A 21,458-nucleotide genomic window follows, 5' to 3' on the forward strand; every position below is an offset into this window, starting at 1 on the left:
TGTGTATAATCCAAGGTGAGATTTCCATAGGCAGTGGGACAGAAAGGCCTCAAACTTAGGAGAAAATCCATATGCAAATATAATGTTACATTTTCCCACTGTCTGTATTCTGAAAACTCTTGCCTCAATACAACGTAACAAAGGTACCCATCTGTTCCCAAGGATGAAACCACCTCTGTTGTGTAACCTCTCTTACTCCTGCACCAGGGAACTCACCAGTGTGAACCGTTTTGTTACCGTATTTGTTGAAAGGAGGGAAATGAGGGTCTCAGGCAGAACATAATAGTTATTGTTTTATTCTTATTCTTTTCTGTTGTTTACAGTGTGTCCCACAAAGAACCCCAACAGCAGTGGATGTGACAGGGGATTCATTGAACCAGCAGCAATCATAACAGAATCCAGGGGTGGAAATGAGCTACAGTGGCCTACGGCAGGAAGACTGTTAGTGATCAACTTGCCCGCTCCTGGCTTTTAGTTGATCAGATGGAAATAAGAGAGGGAAACATGAAAGGATCCTGTGTTGAGAGGGTGAACTTAGAAGATCTGACCTTGATGGCGGAGGGGTGGTCAGAGAGAGCAGGCCAGGTTAAAGCCTAGGTTTTAAGTCTCTAGTTCAAGAAGCTGTAAGAGCCAGCGTGGGACAAAATGCATTGGGCGTGGCCTGTGGGGGTTGTTGGAGAAGGGACCCAGCTGTGAACAGGGAAGAAGGACAAGGTGATGAACATGGTGGGGAGAATCTTTCCAAGTGGCAAGGGTGGGGAAAGGGACAGGCAAGTGCACTCATTCTGTCCAGTCCTTCTTAATGGATAGATTCCATTCCCAGGTGAGGTGGTCCTGCTTGTCATCGTCAGTGAAGAAGGACTTGGTGTGGTAGGTGCCTCGGGCCAGCATGCCCTTGGGAGCCTCCTCAACGGGAGTGAGGAACTCATATTCTTCTGGCCGAGGCCCGTAGCTGCCAACCATAAAGGTTACTTTATCCACTGGGAAGAAAGAAAAGTCCATTAGGGAAACAGTTCCATAGAGGAAATATATACTGTGAACGGGACCACTAAGAGTGGTCAGAGCCAACAGCAATAGTTTCTAAGCGTAGCTAATCATCAGTTTTACCTGGGCAATTTTAAAATTTGTTTTTCAAAATTGAAATATCTTTTAATATAGTTTCCTTTGCCCCACTCACATAGGCTATGGAAACCTGCCAAAGGTCCAGGAATCAGTATTTTTAGAAAGTATCACAATTTATTTTGACTCTTGGAAAAGTTGGGGACTTTTGCCCTAAATTCACCGGGACCAAGACTCCTTTTAGGGAGATGTAGCAGAGTAGACCACTAAAAATCCCAAACAAATTGACATTTGAGTTCTGCTCTCAGCCCTGCAAAATCTAAGTCACATAAAACATTTTAAAGCAGCGTATATATTTTTAATTGTTTTGCTTTTTAAAAATATTGCACGTATTTATGTGGTACAGTGTGATAATTTCATACATTGCATAATGATCAAATTAGGCTAATCAGCACTTCATTCTCCTTAAATATTTATCAATTATTTACATTGGAAACTTTTGGATTCCTTTCTCCTAGTTCTTTATAAAATATGTAATAAATTGCTATAGTTATAATCGCCTTCCTGCCATGTAGAACACTATTATTCATTCCTCCTGTCTAACTGTATTTTGGTACTTATTATCAGTCCTCTCTCTCTCCTTCTTTCCCCTTCTCTTGCAGTCTACAGTGATCACTCTTCTACTTGCTACAACTAAGAAATCACATTTTCAAATTTCTGCATTTGAGTAGAGCATGTAGTATTTGTTCTTCTATGTCTGACTTAATTCATGCAACATAATATCCTCCAGTTTTAGCCATGTTTTTACAAATGACAGGATATTTATGAACTCTAGTTCAAGTCCCAGATGCTCCACTTCCAATCAATTCCCTGTGCCAGGGAAAGCAGCAGAAGATAGCCAGGGTGCTTGGGATCCTGCCACCCAGGAAGGAGACCCAGATGGAGTTCCAGGATCCTGGCTTCTGCCTGGCCTAGTTCCTTTCTGGCCATTTGGGGAATGAACTGATGAATGGAAGATCTCTCTCTGTCTCTGTTTCTCCCTCTCTCTCTGTTACTCTGCCTTTCAAGTAAATCTTTTTTTCTAAAAAGCAGTGTAAATAAAGATAAGAGGTTGAGTGGTAATGTGTAACTGGTCTTTAAATGGTGAATTTGAAGTTTACAGCTACGGATACATCATCCTCTTGCCTAACCACGTCAATTTAGTGTCTATGTGCAAATGGAAAATAAAAAATGAAACTATTTTTTCATGAGACTAGGTCAAGAAAAGCCAATCTGTATCTTTCAGGTTAACAGCCTTCCCCAGGCTTTAAATTAATTGATTCTCTATGTCATGCAAACTTATCAGACACTTTCTCCCTTATCCTTGGTTTATTAATTTAGTGGAATTGACCTCTGCTTCCCTTTTTCCCACCCTTGGGGAAGAGAGCCCTGAAGGTGAAACTGTAAAACTGCTTCTTTCACCACCTCCCCGCCTCTCACTTTGCTCTGCCGTATTAATGGAAGAAAACTGAAGGAGGTTCCCAAGGCATGATGAGAGCAACAGCAGAGTAAACACTGTTGCTGTATTATTTATTTCAGTTATCACACAGACAGGGCTTTCCTGTGCTGGATCTAAGGCACTTGGTTTTACTCCTACTTTTTTTTTTTTTTTTTTTACTTTTGAGGGCATTTCTATGTGCTTTATTTCATTCCACCTTATCTTGATTACTCTTCCCTTATATGAATAATGATGTTGAATTCCAGATGCTGAAGGCTTGAAGGTTGGTGGCTGACCCCACCTAGACCAGACTCCTGAATGCTGGCCAGAGGTCTATGTGCATCTTTTCCTAGGATGAGTGTCTACAGCTTTAAATGGATTCTTCTGTGTGTCTGTGACTAAAAACTGTAAATAACTAGAAATCATAAGTATCAGGGAGAAGCAGTTTGGGGTGGAAGAATGTGATGTGTGCGACCCCTTACCTTTCATCCCAGTGCGGTAGGTGTGCTGAACATATTTCAAGCCTGACACAATGTCCTTGTTCACCTGCAGATGCAAAGGATACAAGGAATTGAAATTAAGAAAGGGCTTTCATTTTCTCTCGTTTTTCATGCTTATCCTACCTAGCTGAATCTTCTCTGAGGAAGAAAAGACTGAAGATTTAATTCAGGATAATGTCCATGTAAACAGCTGGCAAGGTGGGCAGGCAGAACAGGAGAGAGGAGATCACAAGGCTCAACTTTGCCAATCCTATGTTAATCGTTGAACATTGTGATTTCTGTTGTTCTAGGGGAGAGGGGCTTTCAATGAAAACATTGTTTCAGCATGCTTTGGTGTATTTCCTTTTTTCAGTGGTTCAGAGGATGATTTTGAGTTCAACCTTCCTGATGCTGCAGGCAGACCATCTTTGTCTTAGGAAAGGTTATAAAAATACAATGAAACATATTATTTAAATATCCGAAAACCTCAGAGATGATCCACCTACCATATGAAAAACAAATAACAAAGAGAAAAGTTTTAATGCAAAATCAAGTCTAGAATATGGTTGTTCCTGCAACGTAACTGAGATTGGAGTCTGGAGGTAAAGAGATGGGCCACACAAAAACACCCTTTCCCATAAAGCATGTGTAAAACCACTTGCGTCTGGCAAGCATTTTAGACATCTGTCATTTTCAGATGTTGTCTGAGATCTTGCTACTTTCCCAAGCCTTTCAAAGAAAATTCACTACAGCAGATGAAAATATAGACAGCCCGAGAATTTTGTTTTTCCATGATTCATTTTACCTGAGACTGAACTGGGTTGTCTACTAATTTCACACAGTAGTCATGTCTTTACAAACAAATGAAACAGGAAATTGCATCACGAGCCAAAGGTCTCAGCTAAATGTTCAGCAATGTGAATTAAAGCAACTTCAGTTTGCTTTCCCTAACAATAACTAGGGCTCTCTTTTTGTATTAGTGGCAATAGTTAAACCAGTAGAACAGAGCTATCTTTTGTGAGGTAGCAGAGAGGAAGACACTGCCAGTATTAATTTTAGGTTCTCTAGTGTAAACCTATCAACTCAGTCAGTGAAAATAGCTCCATTGAAGAGACTGTGACAAAATGAAGCCCAAACTTCTAGTTACTCTGACTCCCAGATATAGCTCATAGGAACAGGGGAAATGAATGCTTTCTGAAGTCCTTTAGCTTATCCCTTGGTCTGGTGGGAGATTCAATTTGATGGAAAAAAATGTAAGAATATAAGTAGGGAGCCAGCAATATGGACTTCAAAATAAAGAGTATGTCATTTTATTACCACTCCATGAGAAGTCCATTTAATACAAATGTTTTGGGGGAGGGTAAAAGAAACATACGAATATTCATAGTGTCTTCTTCTTCAGCCACAACCCCTCCGCACTGACTCTCATCCTAGAAGGACCAAGCCTTGTTGACAAGCAAAAAAGTGAGAGTGGCAGAAGTCAGTGATACTTCAGTTCCTTGAGAGGGAGAAGGAAAGGGGGATGGGCTGGGAGAAACTCAATGAACCATCCCAGACCAGGTTTTTAGAGAGGATTGTAAAGTCTGGGAGAAGAAAGAGAAAAATATTGAGAGAAACTAATTGAGAATGAAAGAGATATGTTAGGATATGTTACTGGTTTTATAAATATTTAGGATATGTTACTGGTGTTATAAATACTGATTTTATTGGACATTTTTCATGTGACATCAGTAAAGAGATTGCTTTTCACTTATTTTCCATTTCTATCTGGCATTTCTTCTAACTAAAGCTCCATGCTGGGGCAGGCCACAGGACTGTTCAGCTTTACTGGGGTTACACACAGAGTGAGTAGTCTTTCTCTTGCTAGAGCCAAGGACCTTTTCCATGGATGAGACTTGCTCCCCATCCCTAACTCTGACCACCTGGGAGCCACAACACTGTGTTCCCTCTCAGACTACTATCACATATAAGACACAAATGTTTGAGAATTTCCTTATCTTACTCACATCAAATTTTACCAGTTACATTTCATTTGATAAAATCTGACTTGTCTAATTGACAAATTAATGCAATAGCATTAGGCTTAAAAATTGAACAGATGTGTCATCCAGCTGAGGAATAATTAGATACAATTCCTTACTAACCCCCTGGATGATTCAGTAATAAATAATATGACTGGAAACAAGTAAGTGATCCGTGGCTTAGTGCCACTTACAGAGTAGGTGCCAACAAATATTTCCAGAATGAAATTATTCTGAGGCCTATTTGTATTTGGTGGAGAGTGATCATCCCTCGACCCTGAATCACATCCTGCATCTTAGGGGGATGAGAGCAGAGGAGTTTTCCTGGGGGGAACTGAGACCCTAAAGATCATGGGTGAATGGGGGTGGGGTAGCCAAGACAGACACAAACCATGAAACACAAACAGTGCATTTCTGGATTACTTGTTTTCAGAGTTGATATTATTTTTCTTGTGATTGCAGCTACTCATTGGGATATATGCCCATTCATTAGGAATAAGTTTATTCCTTATTTAGTTTTGCTGTTAGCCCAGTCATACCGGCTGCACCACTATAATTGAAATTTCCAGTTATTTAGCAAAAACCACACTTCCTGCATTTGTATAACCATTGAGAAATTAGAGCTGAGGCCTTGTTTTCTTTTCCTATGAGTTTTTTCATTCGTTTCTGCACTTCTCTATATACATTCACTAAATAGCTACCATTTAGCAAGTTTGTGTGAAATACAGGAAGAGGGAACATATAATTTCACCCACCTCAAGTGCTTAGGGGTCTAAAGAGGACAGGATATGTACAAATGGTGCAACAGAAAGCAGTGTGTTCCCTGGTAGATGTACTAGGAGTCCACAGAGGGCGGGACCCCATTGACTTCATTAATCCATGGAGAATTTGAGATGTCCTGGCTAGGAAAAGGCATGAGGCAAGGGTGGGTCTCAACAGGTAGAACTCAGATTTGGAAAGAGAGCATTCCAGACCCATCTCAGGGGATAGAGGTAAAGTAAACAAACAAAAAATGTGCCAAGATAGTTATGCAAGAAAGTCAGTCATTAATGAAAGATTTAAACTTCATAAAAACACACAGGGCAAGATACTTACCTTGAAGTTAATCTTGACTCTGTATTCAGCACCTTCCTTTAGCACAAAAACTTTTTTTTTGAGAGCTTCAAGGTCCCCTGTAGAAGAGGTTTTTAAAATCATGTATATTCTCCTTAGAAGCAGATATTCAAAGACATGAATGAAAAACCTAGCTCCAGGGCTATTTTGGGAGCCTATAGGGACAGCACAGTCCACTGGGCCCTTAGTTCAGGTTTTTGAGATTAGTCCTTGCATACATACACATACACACACACACACACCCCCCACTTGGAATGCCTGTAATCCTGTAACTCAGTTATAAAAGGATCATGATAGAGCCTCCCTTGAATTTTATAACAATATTAGCATTAAGTTATGAAGATAAATCTTTTATAACTGTTAATACTAAAAAACGAATTGTAAGAAACCATCTTAGAGGAGAGTCTGAACTATCTTTTTATTCTGTCTGTTGAAAGTGATTTCATATATGGGTCAAATGGAGAGGTGATTAAAACATATCTCCACCTCTCAAATAAATATGAGGAAAAGATTATGTAGGAATCTCAGCTACTTGTTTTTACAGACTTGGTATTGTTTGTGGCATATCTTAACTTTTGAAAATATACTGAGCTTGATTCCTTTTCATTATCATAAATAAATAGCCCACTTTTATATGTTCTTTTGTATTTGTATTTCCAATTTTATATTATGGTTTTTAAGGAAGATCACTTAAATTATAAAAGCTTCAGGATTCATAAAATTGGAAATTCCCCTAGTCCCTGTACCTTGTTCAGGAGGTAATAACTTTCTGTTTTATCTCCATGTGAGCCTGTATAACCTAACATTCAGGAGTGTATGTGTGCATGTGCACGTGCTGCACAGCTGGGTCTGTGTGCTTTGTGAACATAGCTGTATTTTTGCCTCCAGGGTTAACTCAGCAGCTTCTTTGTTACAGAAAACAAAATTTGGGTTTTCTCTGCTGGGAATGGGAACAGAGTCCAGGTTTTCTCTGCAATATCATCAGGTCCTTCTGAACAGAGCAGCTTGCCTTAGTAGCAATTCAGACCTCATATTGCAAACTGACAGTTGCACCTGGTCACATTGCCCAATTTCACACTGTCAGAGGTCTGTTGAGAGAGCACACACTTCTCCCCTGGGGAGGTCCCATCAGGTGGGGGTAGCTGCATTTGTGTGTGTGTGTTTGCTCTGATGATTTCAGTTGAACAGAAAGTGTGTCTTCTCAGCCTCTGATTTCCTCCTTCTGAAAAAAGTCTATATAAGGTAAAGAGGGGATATGTCCTCAGAGGGAGAACTGCCTTCTGCTAAGCCTGCTGTTCTCCAGTCATGCTTCGCTGGCTCATATGAAGCCTCTTTTTGATCTTGGTAACAACTTTTTCTACTAAAGACCTGTCTTTAGTGCCATCAGTTTTGGTGCCCCTCTGCTCCTTCCCTTCAGATGCCCACCTCCACCCAGCATCCACTTTCCAGTCTCTCTCCATCTTTTCAAGACTACATCTTAAGAAAAACCTTGGCCCTTAGAATAATGTGAAAAACATCATTTTAATGTACATGCCTTCAGGAGGGGAAGTTGACTAACAGAAATCAGAGCTTTAGGCTAAAACAGTAGGCATTTAACAGTGCAATTACTAGCCTTCGTCAGCAGGTCTTGGATTGCTTCTCACCTTCAGGTGTTTTGTAGCTAATATAAGAACACTACTTCTTCTCATGTTCAGAGTCGGTGCGAATATCAGCACTTGAAAAAAGCACTTTAAATACTTGTTTCTCAGTATTTCTATCCACAGTCTTTTTCACACAAATAGTAGTTCTGCTACTATGTGGTGATAAATATATGAACTAAATTGGTACAAGTGAGTGTATCACATTTGTATGGCTATACCTTCTTCAGTGAAATAGAGCCATAGAATAGGCTTTTCTTTAAACATGGGGAATGCTATGCACTCCAAGAACAATGATTTATGAACTGGTTCAAGCATATCCAAGGATGTTTCTTAAATGTCTATGGAAAAAGTGAATCAAAACATTTATTTTGGTGTAGAAAAATTTTGAAGTCAGGCAGAATTTTTTATAATATGCATCTTCCATGATTGTTTTTAGACTCTTTGAAAGTATGGATTTCAAAACTTTATTAATTCAATACTTTATTTATTTATGAATTATCTATAACCTTTGTATTATTAATAACTTCAATTATTATTTTTATTTTTAAAGCTTTATTTATTTATTTGAAAGGCAGAGTTGCAGAGAAATATTGAGCGGTAGAGAGAAATCCACCATCTGCTGGTTTACTCCCCAAATGGCTGCAATAGCTGGGGCTGGACCAGGCTAAACCAGGAGCCTAGAACTCCCTCCAGGTCTCCTGTGTTGATACAGCATATTTAGCTGCTTCCCCAGGTGCATAAAAAGGGAGCTGGATTGGAAGTAGAGCAGCTGGGACTCAAACCAGTGCTCATATGGGATGCTGGCATCACAGGTAGCAGCTTATCCTGTTGAGCCATGATGCCAGCCCCAACATTGTTACTAATAATTAATATTAATTTTTCAGACTGGGTCAGGCCAAATTCAGGAGCCAGGAACTTTGTCAGCGTCTCCCACAATGGTGATAAGTACTTGAGCCATCATCTGCTGCCGCCCGAGGTGTGCAGTAGCAAGGAGCTGGATCTGAACTGAAGATAAGACCTAATTCCAAGCATTCTATGTGGGATGAGGGTTTCCCAGACAGAAGCTTAGCCTGTTGCATCACAACTTCCGCTTCTAAACTTATGGAGTTAAATGGAATTAAATTTCTCACAAACTGAAGTCCCTTGTATACTTCTGGAGTTCACCTTTCTAGAGTTTCCTTTTGCTGAGACAAAGGAGAGAAACCACATTTCCCCCTGGGATATCCTAGGCCCCTCTGCACAGTACAGATGTGTCCACTTACCAGTAAGGTCCATGGTGATTGGTCCTGGGGCACTCTCACAAACGAGGGTCAGCCGGGTGACAGTAACATTGGGGGCTGTTGGGTCTGCAGGATTTAAAGGGAATGTAAGCAAAATGAAGAGGTGTGTGTGTGTGTGTGTGTGTGGTGTGCACCTTGAGTGGGAGAGAGGGGTTATATCAATAGAGAAGTGACACTCTATCTGAAATAGAAATAGAAATACCTGCAGAAGTGGCAGATTCACCCAGTTTGGTAGTGATGACTTTATAAATGGTGATGCTATTTCTGCTTCAGGCACTTGTGGGTAATGTTGACCTTAATGATGAACATCAAATATTTCTTTTTTTTTTTTTTAAGATTTTATTTATGGGGCCAGAGCCATGGCTCACTTGGTTAATCCTCCACCTGTGGCGCTGGCATCCCATATGGGCTCTGTGTTCTAGTCCCGGTTGCCCTTCTTCCAGTCCAGCTTTCTGCTGTGGCCCTGGAAGGCAGTGGAGGATGGCCCAAGTGCTTGGACCCCTGCACCCGCATGGGAGACCAGGAGGAAGCACCTGGCTCCTGGCTTCGGATCGGTGTAGCTCTGGCCGTAGCAGCCATTTAGGGGGTGAACCAATGGAAGGAAGATCTTTCTCTCTGTCTCTCTCTCTCACTATCTAATTCTATCTGTCAAATAAAAAAAAAGATTTTATTTATTTATTTGAGAGGTAGAATTATAGACAGAGAGAGAGAGAGAGAGAGAGACAGGTCTTTCATCCATTGGTTCACTTCCCAATTGGCCACAATGGGTGGAGCTGAGCCCATCCAAAGCCAGGAACCAGGAGCTTTCTCCAGGCCTCCCATGCGGATGCAAGGGCCCAAGTGCTTGGGCCACCTTCTGCTTTCCCAGGCCAGAGCAGAGAGCTGGATCAGAAGAGGAGTAGCTGGGACTAGAACCGGTGCCCATTTGGGATGCTGGCGCCACAGGCGGCGGATTAACCTACTGCGCTACAGCACCGACCCCTGAAATATTTCACATATGGCTATGGTTAAGATACCCTGCTAGTTGGTCATTGCCTATTCATCTCTTTGAGCCATATTTTATTCTTCCACAGTGTATATGACAAAGATGCACGGTTAGGGAAGAACTGAGAAGGAGAAAGAGAAGACAGAGAAAAATATGAGAGAGAATGGAGAGAGGAGTATCATTTTTTTTTTAAGCTTTATTTTATTTATTTGAGTGGCAGAGTCACAGAGAGAAGGAGAGACAGAGAGGTCTTCCATCTGCTGGTTCACTCCTCAAATGGCCACAACAGCTGGAGCTGAGCAGATCCAAAGCCAGGAGCCAGGAGCTTCCTCCAGGTCTCCCACGTGGGTGCAGGGGCCTAAGCACTTGGGTTATCTTCCACTGCTTTCCCAAGAACATTTGCAGGAAGCTGGATTGGAAGTGGAGTGGCCTGGATTTGAACTGGTCCCCATATGGGATGCCAGTGCTTCAGGCAGAGGCTTAACCTACTCTGCATGGAGCTTGCCCTGGGGAGTACCATTCTAAGTGGTAGTCTGGAATTCTTTCTCAATCCTTCCTCTGTGTTATTTTTGGCCCATATCATTGCTGACTTGCATCTTAACTCCAAAGATTTAATAAACCAGTCTATCGCTTTATTCAGCATGTATACATTGTATACATTGTATACATGTATACTTAACTCTGGAAGCATTTAGGGCTCCTCTTTCTTTTCTGTTGTTCCTGCAGGGCTAAAATATGTCTTATCTGTCTTATCTGGGGCCTGCCACTAGACCCCAGTCCCATACACACATACCTGCTACCACAGGGCCGTCTCCCAGGAGTGTTTTCTTGTACTTTGTTAGACTTTCGTCATCTTTGTCCATCTCCTGCAGCTCCTTCAGAGACTTCTGTGGTGGAGGCTTGTAGTTGAGCTTGCTGTCCAGCTCATCATCATCCTCCACCAGCTGGGGCTCCGGGACATTTTCAGTCATGTTTAATCTGTTTCAGAGAAAAAGAAGATTGTAGTCCTTTAGCCAACATTCAGGGGCTATGAAACATATTGGTGAGGCTGTTATCAGTACTGTTCTTGCCCTAATGAACTTCTATAATCATCAGTAATAGTCCGTATTTTTCTGTAACTCAGCCTCATGATAGTTCATGAACTAATGATATAATGGATTCCAGTCATTTCTCTGAACTGCCTGAATTTCTCTGTGCTAGGATGAGTATCTCCTAGTCACTGACTATAATTGACAAGAAAGAAATAAACTCAGCTGTGAATAATATTCTATGAGCGATACAACACAAGAAATCCCAAACAACAGCCAAGATAAAATAGTGATAGAAATTGTCAGAGTTCAATGAAGCCAGCCAGCATTCTAGTGTCAGAGAGCTCAGACTGCAAAGTTCTACTTGCTGTGGTTTACAGAAATGGGCAGAGTACCTGCCAAAAGGGTGGTTGGCTTCTTCTCATTAACTTAATCTTTGAAACTGAAGCATCTTAGAGGGTACTCATGAGGAGTTGTAGACCCGTGATACCTGCCTGAGGAGTCAGAAGAGCCACATCCCAACACTACATAAAACTCCTTGGGGATACATACTAGGTTCTACATTTCTCTTGAATTCTTCACAACACTTGGATAGTTCAAACATTTGATAACTTTTCCTTAACTGATTTATTGGGTTTTACATTTAAATATCAATTTCTTTGAAATGCCATAAAATAGCCAAGGACCCTTCACATTGCTCTCAACAAAATTATAGAGGTAAATTTATCTTTTGTAGTCTTTCCTTCACCTCCTTTTTCTGGACTCAATTCCCCCTGAGTCCATCTTTGCCTTCCCAGGTTTCTAACACCTCTGGGTTCTCTAAGACTCCCCCTGACTGAATCCTGGAGTCTTCCTGCTTCCATCATCACCTACATTTACTTGCTTTGGTTGAAACATTGAGGGGAAATCTGACAAAAATATTCACTTATAAATATTAATGATTGAATAGTAGATGCAAACATTTTTCTTCTGAGGACATGAATAGTCACAGCTATCTGTAGCTGAAATGAACCCTAGAGATGATATATTCTTACTGTAGCCCCTCATTTAGTCATTGAGAAAATTGAGATCCACAGGTAAAGAGAACTGTCCAAGCTCACATAGCTGGATGAGACGCAATATCCTAACCAAGAGAAGAAATCCCTGCTGAAAGAGTTACAGGCTGTATTCTGAAGGTCCTGTGAGATAGTATCAAGGAGCTATTCTGGCAAGGAGATCATTATCTGATTTCCTTCAGTTCTACCTTCTGAGTAGCTCTCTTCCCTGCCTATGGGTAAAGCCTTCATTCATCCTGAGACAGTATCTCTCACATCTGATCCTGAGTGACTTGGGAAACCTCTACAAACTCCCTTGAGACTGATATCTCCAGCCAAAATCTGATGCGGTTTGGAGTGTCAGTGTCACTATCATTGGCAACAGGCAGAAAAACAATTTGTAAGTGAAGCCAAGCAAAATCAATTTTAACAGAACCAAATATAACAATAATAAACAAAAGAAGAAATGATATCTCTTGGCTCATCAATCCTCTTCCAAGCTAAATAGCAAGCTAGTTGACTAACTCTGAAAACAGTTGCAATGTCCAGATCCCAGGTCTACTTCCTGAGCAGGAAAGAAACATGTAGGACTGTTTCTATGGCAACTCTTGCCTCTGATGAAAAGCTAGCACCATGCAGAGCTAAGACTCTAGAGAACAACAGAATAAACTCAGTGACTAATTCAGCTCATATTCCTAATAACACCCAGAGGAAGTGAATGAACAGGCTGGGAAAAATTGAAGGATGTACTGGGTAGATGTTGTGGGTGGTTTAAGAGCAAACCGGGTAAGACCAACTGGACAAGGCTGTCTCTTGACTGGTGACCTCAGGAGCCTAACCAAATAACTAAGGTGGAAGTCACATAACAAACCTGCCCACCGAGCCTCAGGAATACTTTTGACACATGACGCCATCTGATCCTCCTGGGCAGCCCTTTCTGATATATCTTGGTGCTAACAAGTCACCCTGCTTGAAACTTGACCATCAGAAAGCAAAATCATACCAAGTCACTAGCTCAGGGTCATTTTAATAACCTGTTAAATTCTTCTTCAGGATGGAGAAGGGGCTAGAAGTCAGGTAATATAATCATAATACATTGATGGTTCTTAATCTTTCTTGGAGATTACAAATCCCTAAAACTTTGTTAAACATCATGATCCATAGCCCAAAGAAAACAGACTAAACTCATGAAATTATGTTTGTGATCCACAAGAATCCAAGGTCTCCAGATTACGAACATGATCCTGAAGCAATTTACTAGAAACATGAAGCAGAGCCATGTGTTGCAGAAAAAGGTTATTTCTCCATGAGGTCTGGTCAGGCTATTGATGTAACTTAACCTCAAGCAGTCCTTTAGAGAGGAATCCTGTGGTCAGTCTATTCAGTTTTGGATAATTATCTCTTCACAATGCTTAGCCACACATGGGGTTTGCTTCTGGCTCTCCTAACTAGCTGTGCCCCACCTCCACCCTCTCCCTTATCCCCCACCAAACAAGTGTTGCAACTATTGTGGATCTTACTGTCCTCATTTTGGGAAACCAAGGATGAGAGCACACCACCTCTAGATGCTTTAGTTGTCTGAGGCTTTTATCTACAGATTTTTTCTTACTTATGGTCATGTGCCACCTAAGTCACCAGACGTTTATTTACCTTGCTTCACCTGAAGATATGAGAATATCTTGATTAAGATAGCATGTATCTCTGTTTTACTATTTAAAATTTATGTGAGAGGTAGGTGTTTGGTGCAGCAATTAAGATGCCACTTGAAACACCTGTATCCCAAATCAGAGTGCCTAGGTTCCAGTTCTGCCTCTTCTCTATATTCTAGCTTTCTCTCTCTCTCTCTCTCTCTTTTATATTCTAGCTTTCTCTTAGTGTTCACTCTGAGAGACAGCAGGTCATGACTGAAAGACTTAGGAACCTACAACCCATGTGGGAGACCTGGATTGAGCTCCCAGCTCCTGGCTTCCTCTTGTGGGAGTTTGGGTAATGAATCAATGGATGGGTGATCTCTCCCTGTCTCTCTGCCTTTCAATTACAATAAATAAATAAAATCTCAAAACCAACATTTACGTAAATTTCCAAAAGTTCTGCATTTTCATTTTTCCCAGACACAAACTTATTTTTCTTTCACTCAACATCTCTTTCAATAAGATAGGATAAAATAATGATGGTTACTGAGCTCTTATCATGAACCCAAACCTTAGCAATTTTGTGCTGTTTTACAGGCATTGTTTCACTGAATCATTAAGACATTGTGAGGGGGCACTCTTAAATTTTACAAATGCAGTAACAGACAATATTGAACATTTAAACGCTGCAGGAATTTAAAATTTCTCTTCATAATATGACCCTATAAATAGTGAAAAGAGGAATGGTCTACAATATAAGGGGGATGTATTTGCAAGGCATATATTTAGCAAGAGAATAATATTCATTATACAAATACCTTCTGTGAATCCATTTAAAAATATTTTCTGGCACACATTTAGGTGTAAAACATGATGTTTTTTGATTTACATAGAGAGTGGAAAGGTCACTTTGGTCAAACAGTTAATATATTTGTCATCTCATATAGTTACCACCTCCCTTTAAAAAAAAAAAAAACCTACTCTTTTAGCACAAACCCTGAGTGCAATATTACTGAGTATTGCACTGAATTTTTAAAAAATGTATCTCTGGTTAATCTCATATTCTTTCAAAGTCATCATCATAAATGGGAGTTTGACAGTAATTTCCCAAAACATATGTATGTATATGAAACCACAAATATCAGTTTTCTTTTTTCATCCTCCATTTTACGGAGGCTTTGCAGTAGTGAGAGTAGGAACTTTAAGGAAAATTGTAGAGTGTTTTCTAATCCCATCATCCAAAGGAGGACTGATTTTATTATTAATAATAATTACAGTAGTTACACATTCTGTGTCAAGTGCTTTCTTGAGAGTGCTCATGTTCAGTTTCCAGAATTTTAGAATTCACATTCAGTAAGTATCTTAAGAGGACATGTCATAGGAGGGACAGAATTCATGTCTGAGCACAGGTGGTCTGACTTAGAGGCACCATGCTCTATTGCTTCATTTGTGTTTATTCAGAAGTTTTGATGAAATTGGAGCTTATTAGTCATCTTGGGACTCTAACTGGGGATGTACAATCGCAGATATATGCTTCTTTGCAAAGTCTGCAGGGACAGCTTTAGCAAAGCAGAGAACTGTCATAGAAAGTTGCAGGACAACTCTGTCCTGGGTTGCCTGTACAAATTGCTTAACCTCTGTGGGCTTTAGTTTCATCCTCTGTGGAAGGAAACCAATGCATCAGAAGATTTCTTAAGCCCCATCTTAATCTAACGATGTTAATGTTTCCTAATTTAAAGAAAATGGTGATATGAGAAAGAAGAAAGGAAGTGAAAGTTGGGGAGAAGCCAGCCCGTCTGCATATAACACACTGGCCGGGCTTTTCTCACCTCCCTCTGCTTTCCCCCTAAGGTTCCACAAAGAGCAGAGTTGGTTTTTGTTTTTCTGTTTGTTTTTGGTTTTTGTTACAGAACCAAAAGAAAAGCAAGATAGAGAACTAAGACAGTTATACATTGAACAAGGTCAAGGTGGACTCTTCCTTTCAGGCCCTAAAACACACATTACTCTATTTTCCATGTCCTTACTAGTCCATCTACCTCTATTTTCTGTTTCACAGATGCCTACACAGATGCATTTCCATGGCAGAATCCTCACATCCCTGTGTTTGTTCTTCAGCAAAGCCTTGTTGAGCATTTAAATATTCTGAGATGGAGACTTAATCTTCTCAGGCTCAATTAAGATGTCACAGTAAATTAGGGTGGTTGCTTACAGCATGCACAGGACACAGGACAAGCCAGTTAAGCTTGCAAATCCAGGGAAATTTTCAAGACTCTGAAAGTCAAACACACTTCTGTGTATACCAGTCTCAGGATAAAACACACTTGTCTGGTTCATTAACACAATTCCAAGTAAGCTGAGGGCAAGAACAGGCAAAAGTCTTGTGTTTGGGTGAAAATTAGGTGAACCAAGTCACCTGGTTATAATTTAAAGACAGATGACTTTCTGTCTGCTAGAACATGGCCTTTAAGTCAAATGGACCTGGGTCTTAAAATCTGCTCTGCAATAGACTTACTATGACTTGAGCAAGTTATTAACCTGTGAGTCTCAATTTTACCACCAGAAAAGTGGGAATAAATATTACTTAGGGGGCTGAAAGGTTGGAAAACACATATGAAAGCTCTTGGACTATACTGGCCAATAGCAGATCCTTTTCTCTTCTCTGCCTTGACAATTTTGTGGCACAGATTCAAAGGAGCTAGGTGCCAATTGCTTTCCCCCCAGATGGGAGCTAACCATATCCCCTCCTTCTTTCTCAAAAATAGATTCTGCATATTTAGGAGTATGAAGAGACAAGAAGTCCTGGGAATTGCAAGAATTATTTGTATACTAAATCAACCTTAAGATGGGACTATAGCTATTATATTTCTTTTTAAAAATTCCACATAAACAATTTAATTTTAGATTTTATTTATTGCTTCCTTTATTAATTGAATCCAGAGGTTACTCTGTGAATGATGAGAAATGTCAATGATTATAGGCATAGCCTCTGGGGCTGGAGCAAAATGCTGTCCAGACTTCACTCTGGTCCCCAAACTTGATCTCATAGGTGATGCTAGATTATGCATCTGGACACACAGTCCATGAGTACTAAATTATTAAGTAGAAGTGAGGAAGGGAGGCTATGGGAGGGGAGGGAAGTAGAAGGGGAGGAGAGGAGAGAAGTAAGAGAAAGAAAGAGAGGAGGGAGAAAACGAGGAGGGGAGGATAGATAGAAGAGAGAGTAGCAGGAGAGAAGGAGCAGAAAGAGGGAGGGAAGGAGGAAGAGAGAGGAAGAGAAAGAAATGTGGAAGGACCACAGCAGGGGATTTCCCAGACAACAGCGCCTATGAAAGCCTCAGCATTCTCTGTCCCCCCTACCCCACCCTACTAGCCTCCCTCCCTGTTCTGTAGGCTGTGTCCTGTTGTCCCCATACATGGAGTTGTGGATCTAGGGCAGATCATGGAGAGCTCTGGATGACTGACGAGATTTCAAAGCATTTTGAGGATTCGAGTCTGCTTTTCCGCCTGCCTGGTAACTTGGTGTATCTGGGGATTCCGGGTTGAGCTTTCAGGACAGCAGAAGACATCTTGGTGCAGAGTCCTCTCTGGACTCAGTATTCACCAGGGAGGTTGGAGCTCCTGGGGCTCCTCAAGGCTTCTCTGTACCACCTCAGCCCCTTGAATAACATCCCACACATCAACAGTGGAGGAGAAGAACCCAATCAGTGCCAGAGGGCAGAGTATCTTGTCAGGTACAACAGACATAGTCATCAAACCAGAGTCAATCTAGAGGAGCGTACAAATCATTACAAGCATTCTGTAACATTTCCCTTTTTGAGAGAAAAAAATGCATTATTTCTTACCTATGCATTCATAGTGTACTCTTCTAACACAGACTCTTATGAAAAAGGGAAAAGTACTACATGGATGCATTACGCTTCTCTGAGTGCTCCCTATATGAAATCACTCTACACAAACAGTCCTCGAAAAGTAGTGTGCTAGGGGCCAGCGCTGTGGCCTAGCCGGTAAAGCCACTGCCTGCAGTGCCAGCATCCCATACGGGTGCTGGTTTGAGACCTGGCTGCTCTGCTTCCAATCCAACTCTGCTATGGCCTGGGAAAGCAGTGGAGGGTGGCCCAAGTCCTTTGGTCCCTGCACCCGTGTGGGAGACCTGGAGGAAACTTGGATTGGCGTACCTCTGGCCCTTGTAGCCATTTGGCTAGTGGGACAGTGGATGGAAGACTTCTCTCTCTCACCTCTGCCTCTCTGTGACTCTGCCTTTCAAATAAATCAATCAATCTAAAAAAATAGTGCTTTAAGGAAGCCATCACTAGGCAAAAGACTGTACTTCAATAACTCAATACATTTAAAAAAGCTTTAAATTAGCATGAAACCCTGGACAGAAGTCAAAGACAATTGTTATGCTCGTTTGTGCTCTTAGAATATCAGAACCTGAAAGGAAGTCCAAGTGAATTTTTACTAGCTCTGGCTGTGGCATACAGAGTATAAGACAACAGAGTGATGTAGTGAGTATGTAATAAATGGATTAATGCTACTGAAGCTCCAGCAGCAACAAGAGACCCATTTCTGGTTGTGCCGGTATAAACTCTAGTGCAAGATCCCAGGCAGGATAAGAGTGATCCAGGTTCAAGGACAATCAAAATGTAGAGTTAGAGAAAACTTCTTCCATGAGACATTTCCTAAAATGCCATTCTGAGGTATTATAGCTATTGATTCTTTTTTGTATTTTTGTCCTACTAGATTTAGCCAAATCATTTAACACTTCTAAGCTTTGATGTCTTCTTTCTGTCCTCTGAGGGTTAAAATTTGCCTTAAAATTATTTATTTATTTATTTATTTATGTTCATTTTAGGGGCAGATTGAGAGAGAGCGAACAAACTACCCCATCTGCTGGTTTAGTCTCCAAATGTCTACAACAGCTAAGCCAAAGCCAATAGCCAGGAAGCTAGAAACTTCTAGGCCTCTACATGCATGACAGGAAACCAACTACTTGAGCCCTCACTTTGTATCTCCCAAGGTCTGCATTAACAGAAAGTTGAAATCAGGAGCAGAGCCAGGACTTGAACCTGGGCACTCTGATATCTGATGTGGGCATCCAAAATGGCATCTTAACCACTAGGCCAAATGCCAACCCCATGATTACAATGATTACATGATTAGAATTTGAAAGTTTCTAATAGCAGGCCTGACACATAGAGATGCTCAACAAAGGTAAATTCTTTTTCTCTGTTTAATTTTATTCGCTGGGCTTCTCTTCCTGCTAGCTGGAATTTTAAATATATTATATCCCCATAAACTTCTCTCAGAATAACTTGGCTGTGCCGAGCTTCTAGTGAAAACAGACCCTTTGTGTTGCTCAGTGTTCTTCCCTGGGGACAAACTCATGCTCTCCAAAATAAGGAAGCAATCAAATTCCAGGGTCTGGAAGATCCAAGCCAATGTTTGACTGGCTCTAGCAAGGTTGTTCCACATGTATTGAATCTATACAACATGGAAGGAGAGTGAATTGTGCTTCTTTCAGAATTCCACACATTTCACAAAAGAATGAGATGACCTTGTCACTAAACTTGTACTATACTTGGTATTATGAGGGTTATATTCCAAATGTAACAAAATAAAGCAATGAGTAGATTAATGACACCTGCAGGCGACTGGACACCCCCAGCCAACAGACCAACCCAGATATCTTGATTTCCCTTTCTTTATCATTCCTGCAGTGAGGACTCAACAAGCCAACCCTGATTCCAGTGACTCTTAATCTCTATAATAGATGGTTGTGAGATCTCCATCTGAGTGAGAGTAACCTACCTCTCTCAACCTTGAATAAACGACTGTATAGATTTATCAGACCCATGCTACAACTTACCTTAGGTTTAAACTACAGCCTATGTTTATAGAATTACTGCCTGGGAAGTCCTCTAAGAGGGAGGAAAGTATTTTTTATTTATTTTTTAGACAGGCAGAGTGGACAGTGAGAGAGAGAGAGAGACAGAGAGAAAGGTCTTCCTTTACCGTTGGTTCACCCTCCAATGGCCACCGCGGCTGGCGCACTGCGCTGATCTGAAGCCAGGAGCCAGGTGCTTCTCCTGGTCTCCCATGCAGGTGCAGGGCCCAAGCACTTAGGCCATCCTCCACTGCACTCCCGGGCCATAGCAGAGAGCTGGCCTGGAAGAGGGGCAACCGGGACAGAATCCGGTGCCCCGACCGGGACTAGAACCTGGTGTGCCGGCACCGCTAGGCGGAGGATTAGCCTATTGAGCCACGGCGCCGGCCAGCACTTCTCTTAATGATGACCCAACTCTAACCCTTGACATCTTGAAGGTACACTGACCAGTGTCCTAGCTGTGCACTCTTGGATTTTTCTACAACATGTCTCTGTCATAAATTATTTGTTTTCTTCCATGTTTGCTTTTAGTTCTCTCAGATGTAAAGGGCTACTTGTTGGCAACAATAGCAATTACCTTTCTGTCCATCTAACTACAGGAATTTAGAAAACAGTTTGTTTCAGTGATAGAAAATTCTATCATTGCATAACCGGCGAGAAATAACAACATGTTGTGCCATGCTTCCCCTTTGAGAGCTAAGTCCCTCGTACTCTAAGGGAGGGTTTCATTATACAGCTCTTTTCTATCACCAGTCTTTCTTTAGTAGAAAACACTTTAATGTTTGACAGCTCTGAACCGCTTTTTCCCCTCTTTTCAACCACTCTTTAAACAGTCTGCTACAAAACAGGAAACCACACATCTCCACCCCAGCACAAGCCACCATCTACCAACACCTCCCCTATCAGTTGGGATCTGTAGCATCTCTGCTTCTGAGTTTGGCCAGATGCCTGCTCCTACCTAGTAGGAAACCCCTTGAGGCACTCCCCAGTAGGTATTCTCCCAGTCCTTCTCCAGAATATTCAGGATTTTATTTCCGGTTGCTTTGCACAGACCAAGCCCTCCCTCCTGGAGCTGCCTCCCCTGAGTCATTGCTACCATTCCTTACTCTGACTTCCTCTTCTCTGTACAATTTTAGCACTTTCTTATCATGAAGTTTGTTGTAAAGGAGAACTGCTTTCCTGAAAAATAAACTGGAGAGGGCAGTTGCCTACTTCACAGATTCTCTGCATTGCTAATTGCCCACCAGGAGCTTCCTCGACCCCAAGGTATTTCAACTTACGTTCAGCGCTTCACGTCTCTGTCCGGGCGCCTCTGTCTCTCAACTCTGACTTCTGAGTACTGGCAGTTAGAACAGGAAGGAAGTTAGTGAGAAGAGAAAAAAAAAAAAAAAAAACTGTCTTAAACTTACTTGAAGAGGAAGCCCTGGACTGTCTCAAATCCTGTTCTTTTGCACTGCCTATCTCTTCATCAGCCAACTCGGAGCAGCATTCTCGTCAACTAATGGCACATGTGGTAGCACGACAGACCATGTGACATGGATATGCATGAATGTGCATGCAAGGGTATGGGGCCTGTAGCCATGAGGGTTATGAATAATTGTGCAGATATGTCTCAAAATCAAGTCCTCTCAGCACATAAGTGTAGGGAGGAAAGTAACCTAAACCCAGTAGCAATAAATTCACATGGGCTCTACTTTGTATCACTAACTTCTGTTCCTGTTGGGTCCCTGCCAGCTTCTTTATCAGCCAGTTATGTTGAAAGTTTGCTGGCAGTGAATGCGAAGTGGAAATTATGAGTGTTAACTCCATCTACTTGCTCCTAAATTT

General features: G+C 41.4%; 2 protein-coding genes across 3 annotated transcripts in view; one reads left to right on the forward strand and one right to left on the reverse strand.

Moving 5' to 3' along the window:
- The window catches only part of PDE6H (phosphodiesterase 6H), a 182,806-nt gene that overhangs the window by 140,064 nt on the left and 21,284 nt on the right, over positions 1-21,458 (forward strand). The gene's annotated exons all lie outside the window — the stretch shown is intronic.
- ARHGDIB (Rho GDP dissociation inhibitor beta) lies at positions 281-21,146 on the reverse strand. Of its 2 annotated transcripts, none has more exons than XM_062194877.1 (6): positions 21,041-21,146; positions 10,848-11,032; positions 9,052-9,135; positions 6,132-6,208; positions 3,019-3,082; positions 281-980 (listed from the first exon to the last, which is right to left on the reverse strand). In XM_062194877.1, exons 2-6 carry the CDS (start codon positions 11,023-11,025, stop codon positions 781-783), a joined length of 603 nt encoding a protein of 200 aa, XP_062050861.1. In that variant the 5' UTR covers positions 11,026-11,032; positions 21,041-21,146; the 3' UTR covers positions 281-780. The 2 variants fall into 2 exon arrangements, with proteins under 2 accessions (XP_062050861.1, XP_062050860.1); XM_062194876.1 differs by lacking the exon at positions 21,041-21,146 and adding an exon at positions 20,912-21,029.

The sequence above is a fragment of the Lepus europaeus genome, chromosome 6 (genome assembly GCF_033115175.1).
Source record: "Lepus europaeus isolate LE1 chromosome 6, mLepTim1.pri, whole genome shotgun sequence".
NCBI classification, from domain to species: domain Eukaryota; kingdom Metazoa; phylum Chordata; class Mammalia; order Lagomorpha; family Leporidae; genus Lepus; species Lepus europaeus.

Coding starts and splice junctions, on each gene's coding strand:
- ARHGDIB (XM_062194877.1), bottom strand. CDS start 11,025: ATGACTGAAAATGTCCCGGAGCCCCAGCTGGTGGAGGATGATGATGAG. Junction 9,136..10,847: donor AGACGGCCCTGTGGTAGCAG/GTATGTGTGTAT, acceptor TAAATCCTGCAG/ACCCAACAGCCCCCAATGTT. Junction 6,209..9,051: donor AATCACCATGGACCTTACTG/GTAAGTGGACAC, acceptor CCTCTTCTACAG/GGGACCTTGAAGCTCTCAAA.